The sequence below is a fragment of the Microtus oregoni genome, unplaced genomic scaffold, assembly GCF_018167655.1.
Source record: "Microtus oregoni isolate MIOR12 unplaced genomic scaffold, Mior012 000007F_ref0000211, whole genome shotgun sequence".
NCBI classification, from domain to species: Eukaryota; Metazoa; Chordata; class Mammalia; order Rodentia; family Cricetidae; genus Microtus; species Microtus oregoni.
Genome location: NW_024543066.1, coordinates 22,088,105 through 22,108,631, shown reverse-complemented (window position 1 = coordinate 22,108,631; position 20,527 = coordinate 22,088,105). Strand labels below are relative to the sequence as shown.

At 39.6% G+C, this 20,527-nt stretch overlaps 1 protein-coding gene across 2 annotated transcripts in view; it reads right to left on the bottom strand.

Annotated features, from left to right (window-relative positions):
* Nucleotides 1-20,527, bottom strand: part of Tmem131 (transmembrane protein 131) — a 164,122-nt gene that overhangs the window by 28,437 nt on the left and 115,158 nt on the right. For both annotated transcript variants that reach the window (XM_041655933.1, XM_041655932.1), the window contains exons 13-22: nt 17,075-17,183; nt 16,011-16,164; nt 15,758-15,928; nt 14,165-14,275; nt 13,947-14,081; nt 13,414-13,518; nt 11,637-11,723; nt 1,549-1,701; nt 1,379-1,454; nt 1,127-1,244 (exon numbers count right to left, since the gene is read on the bottom strand). In XM_041655933.1, the coding sequence (XP_041511867.1) occupies nt 1,127-1,244; nt 1,379-1,454; nt 1,549-1,701; nt 11,637-11,723; nt 13,414-13,518; nt 13,947-14,081; nt 14,165-14,275; nt 15,758-15,928; nt 16,011-16,164; nt 17,075-17,183 (1,219 nt within the window). The remainder of the gene's footprint in view (nt 1-1,126; nt 1,245-1,378; nt 1,455-1,548; nt 1,702-11,636; nt 11,724-13,413; nt 13,519-13,946; nt 14,082-14,164; nt 14,276-15,757; nt 15,929-16,010; nt 16,165-17,074; nt 17,184-20,527) is intronic.

Sequence of the window (20,527 nt, the reverse complement as noted above, 5' to 3'; positions counted from 1 at the left end):
ACATGGGCTCCAACAAGGATGGGCTGGTGAACCTGTATTTGGGCTGCAGGTGGGGATGTAAACTTGCCTAGCCATTCTGGACACAGTATGGAGGGTCCTTGAAAACTAACAGAGCTTTCATATCTCTACTAACCACGGGCCATTCCCTAAGGTTGCTAAGTCAGCATACTGTAGAGATACTTGCAGAAAGCCATATTTATCCCTGCATTATTTAAAATAGCCAAGAGTAGAAAGGGAACCAGGAGAAGGAAAGGTCTCAAGAAAGGGAAAAGTGGTATCAAAAGGAGGTAACGGAAAATGTGTTATGAGAGCAGAAGCAGGGTCCTTCTAAGGGGACGAAGGGAACCAGCAAAGGGGTAGAGGTAAGAGTAAAGTCTAATCATATATGTACAAAAATGTCACAGTGATATCCATTCTTTGTGTGCTAACTAAAAAGTTAATCAAAAAGTAGTTAATGGTTTAAGAATTTCATAATATTCTTATGGTAGACAATTTTAATTTGGACAAATCTATCATATCTACTTGTCAATGTTCCTGATTCTGGAAAATTTTTTCCCCAAGAGTACGAAAGGGTCAGGCTTTTATAATACCACAGCTACAGCTTAGCGTTTGAATCCAGGTGCAACACTGGTTTCCAGTAGCATATTTTCTATCTGCCAAAGATGCCATGAAGAGCCACCTGAAGGGGCCCTTTATGCCTCTGGCAACATTAGCACTTGAAGAAGAAGGCAGTTCTTTTCATAAGGGGCTAATAAAGTTGGTCTCTTATAGGGAGAGAGCCCAATTTGCCTTTTGGGCAGGCCAGTGGCAGACAAATCTTTTTCTCATGCACAACACTATGTCTAAGATGAACATGGCAGTCATGATATATAAAGGCAATTTCACATTTCTTTGATTTTAAGGACAGACTTTGTGCACTAGAGAAAAGAGGAAATAGGAGTGTATGTATTCCTTAGCAACATATGTTGACAATATCAATGTGACAACGTTCTGAACTAGGCCTTACTTATCTTACTGTAAAGTAAAATAACCAATATGAAAATACAGTGACATTTCAAAAGTGGTAACAACAGAGATATCCCACGTGCTTCACTGCTAAACACGTCACTGAAGCAGAGGCTCGTACCTATGACCTGAATTCTCCTTTATTCCCATCCAAGCTTTGAACAAGCTCTGATGTACATCCCAGTCGGCATCCCACGAGTCTTCCTGCATGGCGACCCCGGGCTGTACTTTGGGTTCAGCTAAAAGAGGAAGCATAGGTCAGCACAGACTCAGCCTAATCCACTTGCCAATACCCCTTCCAGTGAGTTCTACAGTACTCAGCATCACTTTTTGATGGAGAGAGAGAAGAGATGGAGGGAACAAGAAGACTTACATTTGGATAGAAAGGGCAAGCCAATATAGCAGTGATCCCCACACTGTAGCCCAGGATCAAAATAAATGTTTGCAATCTACAAAGAAGCACAGGATAACCGTGAATCCCAAATCCACAGATAATCACAGTCACAAAGGACTGACAGCTGGGACTTCTCAAACCTAACCAACCTTTGACTTTTTCCCTGGCTCCAAGTCTTCCTTATTGCCCCGTAATCGTTTGTAGTAGAACCGTACATCTTCTGACAAAGACCGTATGTGCTGTATCTTCACCTTCTGTGAGAAGGAATTCATAATATTTAAGCTCTGATGAACTATTTTCCCCTGAAGGAAGAAAAACAAACAAATTCAGTTGTAAATGATCAAATCTGCAGCTAAGTATGACACACTCAGAATTTTCATCAGCTGATAATATTTAAATCTGTAAAAGTCCCAGAAATCTACCCCCTCATTCAGAAGAAAAGCACCAAATTAAAAGAAACCATAGGACAACCTCTCTGTTGTTGCTGCTGTGGCATATTACCGTATGAATTAAGGGGAAATCTGGTTTCGTGTTGATGCACCAAGTACACTAAGACACAGAAGGGAGCTTCACACAAAGGGGTCATTTTTGTTTGTAAGGCAAAGTCTGTTCATATCAAAGAAAGGCTGCACTGAAATAAACAAATTCTAAGACCTAATCAAATAAGAATAAAACATTCTTTTCTAAAAAGGTTTTCTTTATAAAAAGCAATGTAATTTTTTTTTTTTACAAAAGAGAAACTTAGATCTTTTTTAAAAATACAGGCTATGAACTGGCATGCCTGTGATTTCAATACTTAGATGATTAAAGAGTTACACAGTCCTTGTCTCAAAAAATTAGTAAAAATATACACCATTAAGAATCTTACAAAAACAAGGCTGGGCGGTGGTGGTGGTGCACGCCTTTAATCCCAGCACTCAGGAGGGTGAAGCAGGTGGATCTCTGTAAATTCAAGGCCAGCCTGGTTTACAAGAGCTAGTTCCAGGACAGGCTCCAAAGCTATAGAGAAACCCTGTCTCGAAAATCCAAAAACAATCAATTACTTTTATTTTATGTGTATGACTGCTTGGCTGCACTTGTGTAAAGTGCACTACATGGAACAGGACCTGGAGTTACAGATGGCAGTGAGCTCCATGTGGGTGCTGGGAGCTGAACCATCCCCTCGATAAGAGCCGTAAGTTCTCTTAACTGCTGAGCCATCCTTCTAGCCTCACAAACCAAAGTATAATCAGGAACCATTCTTACCAGGTGCTTTGTTTTTCTACAGGATATCAAATTAGTAAATTATGAATTTAAAAAAGATTAAACTCACCCTTGAGAAGCATATTATGAGCTTATACTTTCTTTTGGTTGAATACAGAATTATTTCTACCCACTTAAAAGAATTTTCTAAAACAAGAAACCCGGACAGAGGCGGCGCGGTGGCCAGACGCAGAGGCGGAGTGACACCGCATTCAGGAAGAGGCTTTGGGGGACTGGTGCAGCGGCAGACCCAAGCGGCGGGGACAGGCGTGCAATAAGGAGAGTAGATCGCCCTACTACAATTAAATCAAAGAGGTAGGCCTTTGGTTGGTCAGGTCACTGGCACATGGGGAGCCTGGTCCTGTCCTGAAGACCCTTTGGAGGGATGAGAGGGTTCTTGGCCTGCGGCAGGAACCAGGAAACAGAGCGAGGGCATTTTGTAAGCGGAGCCCTTGGCCAGCAGGGAAACCTGATCCGGTTTTTAAAAGACCCATTAGATAGGATCAATAGGAGGAGATGGGCAGGAGCCAAGGCAAGAATTCACCCAATAATCTGAAAAACAACATGAAAACACCAGAACCCAATGATCTTACAACAGAAGTATTTGAACAACCTAACACAGAAGAAGTGGAAAAAATTGACTTTATGAAGGCAATAGAGTCCCTTAAACAACATGTAAAAAATGCCCTTATAGAAATGGATGAGAAGTATAACAAAAAGTTTGAAGAAATGAGTAAATACGTACATGATACCCTGGGAAACCAAGAAAAAACGATCAAACAGGTAATGGAAACAGTTCAAGAATTGAAAACTGAAATGAAGGCAAGGAAGAAAATACAAACTGAGGACCAGCTGGATATGGAAAATCTAGGTCAACGAACAGAGTCTATAGAAACAAGCATAATCAATAGAATACAAGAGCTAGAAGAAAGAATCTCAGATGCTGAGGACACCATAGAGAAAATAAACGAACAGATCCAAGAAAACAGCAAAGCCAACAAATTCTCAACACAAAACATTCAGGAAATATGGGACACAATCAAAAAAACCAAACCTAAGAATAATAGGAATAGAAGAAGGAGAAGAGTCACAGCTCAAAGGCCCAGAAAATATTTTCAACAAAACTTTCCCAACTTAAAGAAAGATATTCATTTAAATATTCAAGAAGCATACAGAACACCAATCAGACTGGATCAAAGAAAAACATCTCCTCGCCATATAATAATCAAAACACAAAATATACAGGTTAAAGAAAGAATATTAAGAGCTGCAAAGGAAAAAGGGCAAGTAACTTATAAAGGTAAACCGATCAGACTTACACCTGACTTCTCTGTGGAAACTATGAAAGCCAGAAGGTCCTGGATAGATGTACTGCAGAAGCTAAGAGACCATGGATGCAAACCCAAACTACTATACCCAGCCAAGCTATCGTTCATTATCAACGGAGAAAACAAGACATTCCAGGATAAGAATAAATTTAAACAATACGTAGCCACAAATCCAGCCCTACAGAAAGTAATAGAAGGAAAATCGCAACCCAAGGAATCCATCACTGCCAACACTGCCTACAATAACCCAGGCATCTAGTGACCCTTCACCAGCACATCTCAAAAAAGGGAGACACACAATCTCTACTACCAAAAGCAATAAGAATAACTGGAGTAAACAACCACTGGTCATTAATATCACTTAATATTAATGGGGTCAATTCACTTATAAAAAGGCACAGGCTAAAAGATTGGATACGAAAACATAATCCAACATTCTGCTGTTTGCAAGAAACACATCTCAACCACAAAGACAGGCACCTACTCAGAGTAAAGGGTTGGGAAAAGATGTTTCAAGCAAATGGTCCTAAGAAAAAAGCAGGTGTGGCCATACTAATTTCTAACAAAATTGACTTCAAACTAAAATCAATCAGAAGAGACCGAGATGGTCACTTTATACTCATAACAGGAACAATTCATCAGGATGACGTCTCAATCCTGAGTATCTACGCCCCCAATACAAAAGCACCTACTTATGTAAAAGAAATATTACTAGAACTCAAGGCAGACATCAAACCACACACACTAGTAATAGGAGACTTCAACACACCTCTCTCTCCAAGGGACAGGTCAATCAGACAGAAACCTAATGGAGAATTAAGAGAATTATTGGAGGTAATGAAGCAAATGGACTTAACAGACATCTATAGAACATTCCACCCAAATAGGAAAGAATATACCTTCTTCTCTGCAGCTCATGAAACCTTCTCAAAAATTGACCACATACTCGGAAACAAAGGAAACCTCCACAGATACAAAAAAATATCAGTGTCAACCTGTGTCTTATCAGATCACCACGGATTAAAGTTAGAAGGCAACAACCACGCTACCCCCAAAAAACCGACAAATTCATGGAAACTGAACAGTCAACTACTGAACCACACCTGGGTCAAGGAAGAAATCAAGAAAGAAATTAAAGTCTTCCTTGAATTTAATGAAAATAAAGGGACAACATACTCAAACCTATGGGACACAATGAAAGCAGTCCTAAGAGGAAAGTTCATAGCACTAAGTGCCCACTTAAAGAAAACGGAGAATGCATACATTGGGGACTTAACAACACACCTGAAAGCTCTAGAAAAAAAAGAAGCAGACACGCCCAGGAGAAGTAGAAGACTGGAAATAATAAAACTGAGGGCTGAAATCAACAAAATAGAAACACAGAAAACAGTCCAAAGAATCAATGAAACAAAAAGCTGGTTCTTGGAGAAAATCAACAAGATCGACAAACCCCTATCCAAACTAATTAAATGACAGAGAGAGAGCACGCAAATAAATAAGATCAGAAATGAAAAGGGGGACATAACCACAGACACAGAGGAAATTCAGAGAATCATTAGATCTTACTACAAAAGCCTGTATGCCACAAAACTGGAAAATACAAAAGAAATGGACATTTTTTTAAATAAGTACCATATACCAAAGCTAAACCAAGAACAGGTGAATGATCTAAATAGAACGGTTAGTTGCGAAGAATTAGAAACGGTTATCAAAAATCTCCCTTCGAAAAAAAGCCCAGGACCAGATGGTTTCAATGCAGAATTCTACCAGAACTTCCAAGAAGAACTAATACCTATACTCCTTAATGTATTTCACAATATAGAAACAGAAGAGTCATTGCCAAATTCCTTTTATGAAGCTACAGTTACCCTGATACGAAAACCACACAAAGACCCAACCAAGAAAGAGAATTACAGACCTATCTCACTCATGAACATCGACACAAAAATTCTCAATAAAATACTGGCAAACCGAATCCAAGAACACATAAGAAAATTCATCCATTATGATCAAGTAGGCTTCATCCCAGAGATGCAGGGCTGGTTCAACATACGCAAATCTATCAATGTAAACCACCATATAAATAAACTGAAAGAAAAAAAACCATCTGATCATTTCATTAGATGCTGAAAAAGCATTCAACAAAATTCAACACCCCTTTATGATAAAGGTCTTGGAGAGAATAGGGATACAAGGGTCCTACCTAAATATAATAGAAGCTATTTACAGCAAGCCAACAGCTAACATTAAATTAAACGGAGAAAAACTCAAAGCCATCCCACTAAAATCAGGAACACGACAAGGATGTCCACTCTCTCCATACCTCTTCAATATAGTGCTTGAAGTTCTAGCAATAGCAATAAGACAACATAAGGAGATCAAGGGGATTCATATTGGAAAGGAAGAAGTTAAGCTTTCATTATTTGCAGATGATATGATAGTATACATAAGCGACCCCAAAAATTCTACCAAAGAACTCCTACAGCTGATAAACACCTTTAGTAATGTGGCAGGATACAAGATCAACTCCAAAAAATCAGTTGCCTTCCTATACACTAAGGATAAGGAAGCAGAGAGGGAAATCAGAGAAGCATCACCTTTCACGATAGCCACAAATAGCATAAAATATCTTGGGGTAACTCTGACCAAGGAAGTGAAAGATCTATTTGACAAGAACTATACGTCTTTGAAGAAAGAAATTGAAGAAGACACCAGAAAATGGAAGGACCTCCCTTGCTCTTGGATTGGGAGGATCAACATAGTAAAAATGGCAATTCTACCAAAAGCAATCTATAGATTCAATGCAATCCCCATCAAAATCCCATCAAAATTCTTCACAGACTTTGAGAGGACAATAATCAACTTTATATGGAAAAACAAAAAACCCAGGATAGCCAAAACAATCTTATACAATAAAGGATTGTCTGGAGGCATTACTGTCCCTGACTTCAAACTCTATTACAGAGCTACAGTATTGAAAACAGCTTGGTATTGGCATAAAAACAGAGAAGTCGACCAATGGAATCGAATAGAAGACCCTGACTTTAACCCACAAACCTATGAACACCTGATTTTCGATAAAGGAGCTAAAAGTATACAAAGGAAAAAAGAGAGCATCTTCAACAAATTGTGCTGGCAAAACTGGATGTCAATCTGTAGAAGAATGAAAATAGATCCATATCTATCACCATGCACAAAACTCAAGTCCAAATGGATTAAAGACCTCAATATCATTCCGAACACACTGAACCTCATAGAAGAGAAAGTGGGAAGTACTCTACAGCACATGGGCACAGGAGACCACTTCCTACGTATAACCCCAGCAGCACAGACACTAAGGGCATCATTGAATAAATGGGACCTCCTGAGGCTGAGAAGCTTCTGTAAAGCAATGGACACTGTCACTAAGACAAAAAGGCAACCCACTTACTGGGAGAAGATTTTCACCAACCCCGCAACTGACAAAGGTCTGATCTCCAAAATATATAAAGAAATCAAGAAACTAGACCGTAAAAGGCTAATCAACCCAATTATAAAATGGGGCATTGAGCTGAAGAGAGAATTCTCAACAGAAGAAGTCCAAATGGCCAAAAGACACTTAAGGTCATGCTCAACTTCCTTAGCGATCAGGGAAATGCAAATCAAGACAACTTTAAGATACCATCTTACACCTGTCAGAATGGCTAAAATCAAAAACACCAATGATAGCCTTTGCTGGAGAGGTTGTGGAGAAAGGGGCACACTCACCCATTGCTGGTGGGAATGCAAACTTGTGCAACCACTCTGGAAAGCAGTGTTTTGGTTTCTCAGGAAATTCGGGATCAACCTACCCCTGGATCCAGCAATACCACTCTTGGGAATATACCCAAGAGAGGCCCTATCATACAACAAAAGTATATGCTCAACTATGTTCATGGCAGCATTGTTTGTAATAGCCAGAACCTGAAAACAACCTAGATGCCCTTCAACGGAAGAATGGATGAAGAAAGTATGGAATATATACATATTAGAGTATTACTCAGCAGTAAAAAACAAGGACTTCTTGAATTTTGCATACAAATGGATGGAAATAGAAAACACTATCCTGAGTGAGGTAAGCCAGACCCAAAAAGAGGAACATGGGATGTACTGACTCATATTTGATTTCTAGCCATAAATAAAGGACATTGAGCTTATAATTCATGTTCCTAGAGAAGCTAAATAAGAAGGTGAATCCAAAGACAAACACACAGGCATCCTCATGAATATTAACCTTCATCAGGCGATGAAAGGAGACAGAGACAGAGACCCACATGGGAGCACCGGACAGAAATCTCAAGGTCCAAATCAGGAGCAGAAGGAGACGGAGCACGAGCAAGGAACTCAGGACCACGAGGGGTGCACCCACACACTGAGACAATAGGGATGTTCTATTGGGAACTCACCAAGGCCAGCTGGCCTAGGTCTGAAAAAGCATGGGATAAATCCGGACTAGCTGAACATAGCGGACAATGAGGAATACTGAGAACTCAAGAACAATCGCAGTGGGTTTTTGATCCTACTGCACGTACTGGCTTTGGGGGAGCCTAGGCAGTTTGGATGCTCACCTTATGAGACCTGGATAGAGGTGGGCGGTCCTTGGGCTTCCCACAGGTCAGGGAACCCTGATTGCTCTTCGAGCAGATGAGGGAGGGGACTTGATTGGGGGAGGGGGAGGGAAATGGGAAGCGGTTGCGGGGAGGAGACAGAAATCCGTAATAAATAAATAAATAAATAAATAAATTTTAAAAAAAGAAGAAAAATTCCAAGAGATGGGCACTAATAGTTACATATGCTTATGTGTATTGGAAAATTTTACTTGTTATATAAAATAATGGATATTTATTACTACTAAGATAAAATATGAAGTATGAAAATAGTTTAAAAAGATGTGCTATATAATAGCTTTAGAAATATTGACTAAATATTGATAAAATTAAATATTTAATAACAGTAATTTACCTACTTTTTACCACTATGTGACAGTTTTAAATAAAATATTAAATTGGGTAATTTCAAAAAAAAAAAAGAAACCCGCTCTAGTATTTGGTACTAAAAAACACAGAAGAGGATGGTGTCCTTATTTGCAGCCCAGTGAAAATAAATACCCTAGTAAGACCCTTAGGGTGGACATGTGGCTGGGAGGGAAGAAAGTCAGAACAGGCAGCAGCTGTGCCTTCTTGGCAGTCATCTAGATTCCTATACCTGTCAGAACTTTTCCCCAGCATCAGCTCTTTGGCCGCATGGAGATCAAAAGAGAAATAAAGTTCATTTTGCAACTCTACTCAAGTATCCAACCCTGAGTTATTTGAAATGTTTTCTAATGTATGGTTTCCCTCCAATAGCTCTAGGTCCCTTCAGGATTTAGCAGAGGGTAAAAGGTGGCTGAAGGAAGAATAAGGGTTTCATGGATTAATAATAAAGGCATGGATTTAATATATAGTCAGACAAAGTGCAACGACAGGAAGGTGGGGGTTTAATTATAGTCCAAACTTAAATATGTTGAACTTATTAATTAAAATGTTATATTGAGAGGGTACACTCTTGAATTTAGGCTTTGTTAAGTACAGTACTCGTATCTCCTGCCCCTAACCCTCTATCCTAGGAAGACACATTTCTACATTTGCCCAATGCATCCTGACTTCCTAAATGCTCAAATGCTAAGGCACAGTTATCCACTCCTACCCCCAGCTGTCTCGATTTGCGGACCTCATCAGAGCACTCAAGGAGCTGATCCATGTGTAATATCTTTTGCCTTCTCTCTAGCACCCTGCTCCCCATGCACACATCATCTCTGAGGTCCTGCCACTAGGTATAAAAGATGTCCCATATCTTTCAGAACCACATCGAGAGAGATCCGCTGTGAGGGATGAGTCACTGTGCGATTAAAGAACTGTTGCAAGTATTCTAGAACCACACATGAAGCTGTCGCCTACAGTAGCCAAGTATTCAAATTCTTGTATTTCCAGTACTTAATGACCCATATACAAACTTTCTTTTTTTAATTCTTTAAAATTAAAAAATTACATGATTAACTTGTATGTATATGGTGGTGGGCTTATGTGCCACAGAGTGCGTATCCACCATTGAGTCCACGTGAAGCTCAAGAAACAACTTCCCGGAGTTGGTTCTCTCCTTCCTCCATATGAGTCTTGGAGAACTCAGGTCATGAGGCTTCGCAGCAAACACCTTTATCTGCTGAGCCATTTCACTAGTTCAACTTTAAATATCTTAACAGTACTCAAAAAAAAAAAAAAAAAAAGGCATGACCGTACATACCTTTAATCCCAGTGGGAGGCAGAGGCAGGTGGATCTGTATGTTTGAGGGCAGCCTAGTCTACAGAGCAAGTTCCAGGACAGGCTTTAAAGCTACAGAGAAACCCTGTTGGGGCGGGGGAGGGGGGGTTACCAATTCCATCAAGAAAGAGATTTTATAGTTATGCTGCCTATATCCAGGTTTTATATGTAAAATCCCACACATTTAATTGTATATGTTTATTTATGAGAATATGCAGTTATTAATTTATATTTTTATGGAGAGAAACATCCAACTGTTGCGTTTTGTTTGAAATCCTATTGAATAAAACCTACATGGATTCTTTTTTTTAGCATAAAGAAGCACAATACCACAAAATTTTCAGGAGACGATTTTTAAAGTGTCTGTTCATGCCTGCCTAAGCAATTTCTTATCAAGCTAAAAGAGTTATTAATTCTAACAGTGTTTCAGATGATAGAGAAACATTTGACATTAACTAACTTCTGCAGAAAGAATGCCTATTTTTATTTTATATGTATAAGTGTTTGCCTGCATGTACTGGTATGCACCACATGTGTGCCTAGTTCTCACAGAGGACTGGAGGAGCACTGAGTTCCCTGAACCTGGAATTTAAGACAGTTGTGAGCTACCATGTAGGTGCTGAGAACTGAACCAGGTTTTCCAATTTCAAATCTTTCTCTCTCCCTCTCCCTCTCTCAAAATGGAGGTTTGGAAGCAGAAAAGGTGCTCATCTCTCCCCATGGCCCTTTTCCTGTGTGCCCTACTCCACCTTGGGCTGTTATTTCCTTCCACAAGTGGCCTGCATTTCCTTCTGATACAGAGCCAATCTTTAAAGTCCAGCACTGACGATGTTAACTCTCTGCTCAAAAAATTTTAGATTCCCATGAATTTACATTTTTTCAGGTATCCACTCCAACATACTGTTCTACCTGCTCTTAAAGCTTCCTTCCCTTCTGGCCCAGCAGATCACTCAGCAGCACCTGGACCACTTCTGACTTTACCTTCTTGCCTCTGGTGATGTTCTTCCCTAGCCCTGGATGTCCTTGACCATGGTTTTCTATCCCTGCCACAAAAAATTCTAAGTTAGGCTACAGGGTGCTTTTTCTCTAAGTCCCTTTATTTTATTCTTCCTGGAGTAACCTCTTTTTTATGCTTTACATACAGCAAGGCTCCCATTCCTATTCTTCATAGAAAGTCTTTCTGAGGGAGGGGTCTATTTCGTATCCCACTTTATACCCTCTGAAGAACCTGGCGCTATGCTTTACGTTACAATAAATGATGAAAACAGTACATGACTTTCCCGTTTGAGCTATAAACACAAGAGATACAGGCAATGGAAAACACTTAGCAAGAAGAAGTATAATTTTCTTACTGGGAAAGAAGGGGGAAGGACCATGTGCTTTGGGAAGCAGGTCAGCGAGCCCACTGCAATCACAGCTTTCACAGGAATGGTCAGGATCTGTGGAGTGAAGAGGCAGATTACCATGAAGTCAGGGGAAAGTCTGGGATGTTTGGTACTGGCGATTACTTCATTGTTTCAGGGCTAAAAACAAAGTTTATTTTGTGTCACATACCAGCAATAACCACCCTGGAAGCTTTTTAATCTGCCCAAGGTTCTCTATAAAATGAAAACAATAGCATTTACCTGCTAAGAACAGTTAAGACCAAGTCATAGGAAAGGAATAAAGACAAATTTTTCAAAATGCACGTCCTCTTACAGATTAAGAAGGAAAGCTGTACTCCTAAAACAACATCTATAAAAATCCAGGATTTCTATGGCTAAATAACTCAGTATATTTTTGGTAGACAGAAATTGATTTCAACCAAAGTTTTAAAGACAAGTTGAACTTTGAGGAGTTAGACTTCAGTTTATTCCTAATTAGTACCACACATGAGCTGAGTGCAGTGCATGAAAGAATATCTGTGTTTAACTTTTGAAATTTTATTTTTTTGTAATTAGCTTTTATGTATATAGATATTTTGCCTGCATACCTACCACACACATGCCTGGTGCCTGCAGAGACCAGAAGAGGGCATTGGATCCCCTGGAACTGTAGCTACAGATCGTTAAGAGCCACCTTGTAGGTGCTGGGAACTGAACCTGAGTCCGCTAGAAGAGCAGCCAGTGCTATTAACTGCTGAGACATCTTTCCAGCCCCTTGTGTTTAATTTTTATTTTCATCCACTTAACAAAAACTTTCCTCAAGTCTGAAAGGCACTTCTATATGAACACTAAATATGAATTCCTTGTTTTTGGAGGTAATTTGATATACTCTAAACTAGTCATTATTATTGAATAGTCAATTCTGTTTATTTTGTCGCTGGATTTGTGTGTGCTGAAAACAACAGGAGGACAAAAAGATACCAACTTGTTGAATTCAGCAGTACTCAGGACTTAACTATTCAAAGATCTTTTAAATGTTAAGTTTAAAATATTTTTAGATATTTAACTGAGGTAGGCAAGCAATCCTACCCCTGCAACCCCAGCCCTTGAGAAGTTGAAGTAGGAAGTCTGCTAGTTTAAGGCCACTTTAGGCTACACAGTAAGTTCCAATCCCTTTATCAAAAATTGAAAGTATAAAATAAAAAAAAATCAGATCTGTCAGAAATACATACATCCAGGCTCTTATTGAATACAACATAAAGTCTACAGTCTCTGGAAGAGATCAATGTTAGAAATACATACATTCAGGCTCTTACTGAATACAACATAAAGTCTACAGTCTCTGGAAGAGATCAATGATAGTCCTTTAAAGAATGTCCATCAGGACACAAACATTAACATATTGCAAAATATATACTAATGAGTGTAGGGTCAAACATGCAGCTCAGAAAACCCAGTCAGTTGTTATGTGGCAACTGTCTGTAGGCAGGTTTCTAGCAGGGTAATTCTAAATGTACTAAAGGTATTTTCCTGAAACTCTGTTTTAGTTACAAAGTATGAGTTTTAGCAGAAAACTGGGAGGTAACAACCAGTCTTCTGAATGGTTAAAAGGCCAGTTTTAAAGGCATGAAACTGGTACATTAACTTTAAGCAGATGTAGTTCTTTGCTTCTACAAAAACAAAAAGCTCTATAAATGTGCACAATCAATAACAGCAAAAAGTTTCAGAAAAATCCACTCGCATGAATCCCCAGTAATGTGCTTACCTCATAGTCTGTTGTGATCTGTATGGCTCCATCGTGAATCCCTTCTAGTTTCTTAGCAGTAAGCTTGACTCTGAACACTGCAAAGTGTCCTGAAGCTAATGTTACCTGAAGCAGTAAAAATGGCATCATTCACTAGTGATGCAGGATCAAGTCTCCTACTGAATTGGGAAAGAGCACTCTAGTGGTAAGTTATACCCACACAGACATGTGTGGCTCAGGTCACACTGGAGCTTAGAATACTGACTCACTGAAGACACTTTCTCCTTTCATGATAGTATGATACAAATCATTCCAATTTCGCTTGCTCTGTAACTCATGATAAGATAGGCTTAATGACTTTGGGTTTCAGTGCCCTCATCATGAAAGGAAAGTAGGGGAGTAGATGATCTCCATGAGGCCCTTCCAATGTTACCAGTCAGTGTCATTAGGAAGCACATCAAAACACTAACTGTGTGGTGCACACAGCAGTACTCTTTTACCTGTGGCTGAAACACCCATTCTAACCCAAAGAAACAGTAAACAAGTTCACTCACCGGGGACTGGACAGGCAAAGAGGACCTCTCCAACTCCGGAAGGCTTGCGATCACAGTAGTTCTGTTGCCTTTCTCTGTAGCTACAAGTTCTATTGATAAGCCATCTCCTATGATATGCCAACTTTTTATAGCCAGCTTCAAAGAGAAAACACAAAAGTGATCTTGCAACACAAATATGAAATCCTCAGTGTGATCAAGAATAAAAATAATTTTTTTACCTCAATTGGATTGCTGTTTATAATTGCAAATAATATATTACTTGCTTCTGTGGCACTCAGTACTCCAAAATCTATGAAGCGTTCTTCTATTTTAGGGGGCAATACAAAGTACTGGAGAGACAGAAAAGGACTGTATTAAACACCAAATCGCATGTGTGTAATCACTAGGAGACACCACAGTTTCTGTATGTTATGTCAATGTAAACATTATAGAGTAAGTATTTTGAACAGAGGAATCAGAGATGGAAAGAGCCATTTAATGAGCAGCTACATCCCTGAAAAACAAAGAGAGGCTAGGGAGTCCTTGGCAGTTAGGCAGAAACTGAGGTGGTCTCAGAAGGCACTGAATGATTTTACAAATAAGTCATCTGACTGGATGGGGTAATCCTGAGCCCCAAGCTCCACAAGTCTAGCTGATGTTAAGTTCTGGAAGGCACTGTGCATGCTCCACCCTTTTCTTTCTCAACTGTCTTATTACTTATCCAAATTTTTTTCATTGGCCATATTCACCACAGCTTTGTCTGGAATTTTCCCACTGGTCTGTTGTCTTCTGTACTGTGAAGACCTCTTCACCTTACTTCTGTGTTATATTTATCATATTTGCCCAAATGTACATCTTTACCACCCAGTTTTCTTCTGCCCTCTCTGGTTCTTCGCTTTGTCCTAGTATAACAACTTTGTCCAACTTTAACCAATCAAGGATACCGCTTTACTTCCTATTGCCCCTGCCACATTATCCTTCTATTTATCTTTGTTTTAGAGTTTCTGCCATTACAATTTAAAAGTAAACCAAGAGAAAACAATGTAGAAAGGTTCTAGGTAGAGACTGAAATTAAAGAAGTCAACTATATTATGGGAAAAATTCCAGAAGTAATTCCCAAGTTTGCAATTGCATGTTACTCTGAGTAGCAAACAAAGCCTTGTGTTGTCTTTTCGGGGATGTGAACCATCTCTTTCTCCTCTGTATCCATGCTATATATGCTACCCACTCATTCATCGTGTGGGTTTCAGAAGGACTACCTGTGGTCACAGCACAGTGCCAGTGTTCAAACAACCCTTAATTTGCTTTATAAGGAGCAAGGGCAGTGATTCACATGTCCCAAAGAAAAGCCATAAAGTGCTTTCCTTAAGGCAAAGGTAAAAGTAATAGCTTAATTACAGCACTTACCACATATTATCCTAAGTGTTCCATTTTACTACTACTTACTCTCATTGCTAAATTAAACTTAGTTGTATGCATTAGAGGAAAACACAGAGTGGACAGTCAGCCTGTAGGTTCCATATCCATGGACTTCACTGCTTGCTTACAAATATTACACCATTTTCTATAAGGGACTGGAATACTCATGGTTTGGGCATCTGTAGTGGATTCTAAGACCAATTCCCCTTGGACACTGAAGAATAACAACCTCTAGTTTTGGAATTCTCTGGGGATCCTGGAAGGGGTCCTTTGTAAATGGGGGTGGTACACTACTGTATTCTGCAAGCACTGATTGAGAAGGATTCAGATCAACATGTAAACACAAGAAGAATGTATCCCAAACCCTGGCAATATCCAGAAGCACAGAGAAGGGACCTTGACAACATACTTACATCTAAAAAGCCTGTGTATACCCGCACAGGTAAATGAAACTTAGAGGCATTGGTAACAAGTAAAATGTTGTTGTCTATGTGCATGGATGATGTGGATGGCATAAAAACCAGGGTAAAAATGTATCCTGACTCATTAGGAAGAATTAAAACTGGTTTGCTGAAGTTGTAAACCTGGGAAAAGAAGGAGAGAAAAAGCAAGTTAGTACCATCTAGTGGATAGCAGCAGAATGGAAGCTAGAGGGCTCACACATACCTGAAACATTGATTTGGCTTCTTCTGGTAACAACACATCATGAATGAGGATCGCAAAACTGAAAGTGTTAGTCAGGTAAATTGGCCTCTCCACTGGGCCAGCAGGACTGTCCTGGATGTGAAACAGCGTTGCGGCGTGATCAAAACCCAAATAACTATTGGAAAAAAAACAAAACAAGATAAATCCTCCTTATTTTCATATGCTAATTTAAGGTCCAAGCTCTTTTGTTATAAGTAGTAGTATACATTTAGCATTAAGAACCACAGAACAGAATTAGTATTTATCTTTATGAAACTATGATTGATCACATGAATTAAAATTTAGCTTATAAAATACTGAAATGTAATGGAAAGATGGTTCCCTTTGCATGATACAAAATCAAACTTCTGGAATCAAGAATGCACCAACAGGACGGCTATGGTGGTTATGGTGAGGACCTATCAGGTTGTGTGTTAATATAACACTTACTGCTTAAAGTACAATGAGAAAGTTATAGCTCAGAGGCCATTTATAAAGCAAGGGTCAGTCGAGGGACTGAGGAGTTTATAGACAAACATTTGCCTCAAGTCAGAGAGGAGCGACACGAAACAGTCCGACACGTCACAAAAAGAACATAAGGAAAATGGTTCAAATGACTTAAATACTTAAAAAAACACAGATTCATTGATGAATCGTTACATCCTCTAACACAAATAATACCATTCTATTTTCTCTTCATCTTAGAAAATCAGAAATAAACAAGATACAGAACGATTTCCTTTACAGTTGTGGTTGTTCTTTTTATAATAATCCCATTAGGTTAGATGAACTATTTATCAGCAAAAAGTTAGAAACAAAAAGTTAAAAGCTCGGGGGCTGGTGAGATGGCTCAGTGGCTAAGAGCACTGACTGCTCTTCCGGAGGACCTGGGTTCAATTCCCAGCAACCACATGGCAGCTCGCAGCTGTCTGTAACCCCTGTTTCAGAGAATCTGACGTCGTTATATCAATGTGCATGAAATAAGGTTAAATAAAGTTTTTTTTTTAAAAAAAAAAGTTAAAAGCTCTTTGGAAGGAGAAACTCACCCATCTAGAACTTCTGCTTGGTAGGGTATTTCGAGTTTAGAGTAACTCTTTTCCTTTGCTTTAACAGTTATTTTCCCAGAAAACTGAGATGGCTTTTTTGCTCTTGAAGCTGAAAGGAAGCATTAAAAAACAAACAAGAAAACAACAAAAAATTGTCATTTTATTAAAAATGTCTATTTGTGTGCGGGGGTATTTTTAAACTTAAAACATTACATTTACATTCTGTGTATCTGTATGATACATGTGAGTGAAGGTGAGCCTGTTATGGCACACGTGTGGAGGCTGAGGACAACTGGCGGGGGTCTTGTCTCTTTTCACCATTTGCATTTTCTGAGACTAAACATGGGTTGACAGGCTTGGTGTTGAGCAAGGTCCCAACTGCTGAGCCATGTAGCCAGCTGTCTATTACTGTTTACTACTTATGAGTCTGAGTGAATTTTATGTAAATTGAGAGGATCTTTAAGAAAAAAAGAGGAAAGCTCATGCAAAGTAGATATTTTATATAAAAAGCAGGACTTTTTCCTGTGGTGAGACAGACAGACTAGTCATTAGCAAGTAAACACAAATCACTTCTTCGTTTGAGGCATTGGTGTCATTTAGGACAGCAGGTTCCTTAACCTTAATCTCAGCATGGTAGTGTGTGAGATCAGGTTTACTCCCGTGGCAGGCACTGTGTAGGATATCCAACAGTAGTACCCAGGGGCTCCTCTTGCTAGATGTCAGGAGCATCCCTCCAGTTGTGACAACTAAAAATGTCTCCAGAAAACTGTCTAGCATCCCCTGGGAGGCAAAACTGCAGCCATCTACTGAGCATTGGTAGTTCAAGGGTGTACTGAGAGACAGCATTCCTGGTTCGGCTGCAGTCTTCCCGCAAATTTCAACAAGGCAGTATAGTGCGGAGAAAAGCCGAGGCTAAGGAGCTCAGACATCTGCCACTCGCCAGCCCAGAGCTGTGCATATGAGCTGAAGCACACCCTCGCCTGCTGCCATCCCTGTACTGTCTCACTGATGGAGTCAAAGAACTGCTGCGTTCAGTCTGGTGCTCACTTTGAAGGAGTGTCTCTCCTTTGCAGTCCTTCAGGTATGCCTCTGCTTGTGGATGTGTGCCACCTGACTTCAGGACACGCAAAGGACAGGAAATGGTATGATGCCTAGCATCTCAAGGTCTACTCTTAGGCACTTAAGATTTAAATTTCTTCTTAACATTTTTTCCAAACTGAGTTATTTATGGACACTTTAATTTTTTCAGTGTTCTGATGTCAGGCTGATTACATGTCTGTAATTCAGGTATTTAATAGTATTATTGAATTAACACAAAAATCTCAAGAATATTCAGTTAAATATCATGGAATACTTTTGGGGAGAAGGATATCTGTCTTAAACATGACCCTGGCAGCACTAACACACAGTGAACTCTGAAAATACCCAAGTTAAACACAGCTTCCCGACTGATTTCACACTAATCCTTTAAAAACTATTATTTAAAAAAATTGTGTGTGTGTGTCTAAGGAGGTCAGAAGAGGGCACGGTGTATGTGTGCATACATGCACATTTATGCCCAAGGAGGTCAGAAGAGGGCACTGGATCCTGCCTGGAGCTAGAGTTACAGGCTGTTGTGAGCCACTGAACATGGGTGCTGGGAACTGATTCAGGATCCTCTGCAATGGCAAGCAAGTGCTCTTAACCACTGAGCCATCTTTCCAGGCCACTCACAGCAACCTTTGAGAGGTATTTTCTGCTGGGAGATCTGCAGTGCTGTGAGTGGGTTAAAGGTCAAAATATTTCCTCATAACATTAAAAAACACTTTAAAGAAAATTAGCAACTGCTAGAAAAAAACACTTGTAAGAAACACCATTTTAGGGCTGGGGATACAGCTCAGTGACAGAGTACTTGTCAAGCAATGTGTGTGTGCATGAGGTCTTGGGATTCCATAGTTGGCACTGGATAAGTAAATAGATAATTTAGAGTCTATAATCTCAGAAGAACCACACAAATGGCACCATAGGCCTCCATGGAGACATTTGCTGGGCTTAAGGTGCTGGAAGGGAGGAGCCCTGTACCCTCAGAGATAAAGGGATGGTAATGCCATAGGATTGTGGCTGAGGTGAACTTGCCCATTCCTTGAGTTAATCACTAAGGTAGCCTAAGTGTTCTGAGGGCTCAGAACGTTTTCTGGAAGGGAAGAGGGGTCTCTGCTGGTCGTGAATGTGGTTTCTCAGTGGCACACAAGACGTGTACTTCGGGTATGTCTGTAGCTGTGATACCCAAACTTTCTGTAATTCTAACTTCCTACATATGCATCATCAAATAGATCACAAACTCAACTTCCTCTCCCTGGGAGCTTTTGCAGAAGCCCCAGTCAGCCTGTGTCATGGTCTGCAGATCCTCCCTGAATGCTCCCTAACTAAGGAATATACAGACTATACATACTCTCTCACAGACACTATGCTGAGCTTGCAGGGTACTGCCATACTCACTGACTACCTCATCTGATGAGCTAAGCTATGAAATGTGAACTCCGGGCAGATGGTCAGTTTCAGCTTTATGGCTCCTTGCTTAGGTTAGACAGGCGCATTAGATGAAAGAGGCATGTTCAGGGTGGGGAGGCTACAGAAGACACATGCCCTCTTCCGAGTTTCAGTTATTTAATAACATAGAGTTAAGCAAGGTTAAGTCAAATTTGAAATAGCAAATTCAATAAATTTCTCTTAGAACAAAAACAAAAACGAAAACACAGTAAAGACAGACTGTAAAAATACTTAAGTCTAAGCTATTGTTTCCGGTGAGACTGGGTACATTCGGGGCACTAAGCTGTAGATCTGGGATAATATTTCCTATGACACATATTACTCATAGCTGAAATAATAGCTAATTGGACAATTATAACAAAGGCTATTACTTAAGTTTAGGCAGGACTATCTGCTTTGCTTAAGAAGTCAACATATAAAAGTGTTATGAAGAATACTTCTGCTCACAAACCTAAAGGTGCTTCTGAACGTAAAATACAATATCAATGAAAACAAGCAATGATTTCATAATTCAGGTAAATTATGACAGCTGTGATCTGTTATCACAGAATACAGAAATAATCCCAATTCTAATGTATCTGCTAATGTTTCTTGATTGTTAATACTGATTTAGGTTTATGAAGTTATGATAATTTATGAATAAAGTAAGTTAAGCCAGGTGTGGTTGTGCACACCTTTAATCTCAGACTTGGGAAGGCAGAGGCAGGTGGATCTCTGTAAATTTGAGGCCAGCCTGGTCTATAAAACAAGTTCCATGGCAGTTAGGGTTGTTACACATTAATCCTGTCTCTAAAAACCAAACAAAATGAATGACGACAAAAAAATTTAGTCATGATTTTTGTAGGGGGACAAAATCAATTTCAGTACTGTTAAATCTAGGCTAAAATAGTCTGGATTTCTGTATTAACCCACATAAATGCTTTC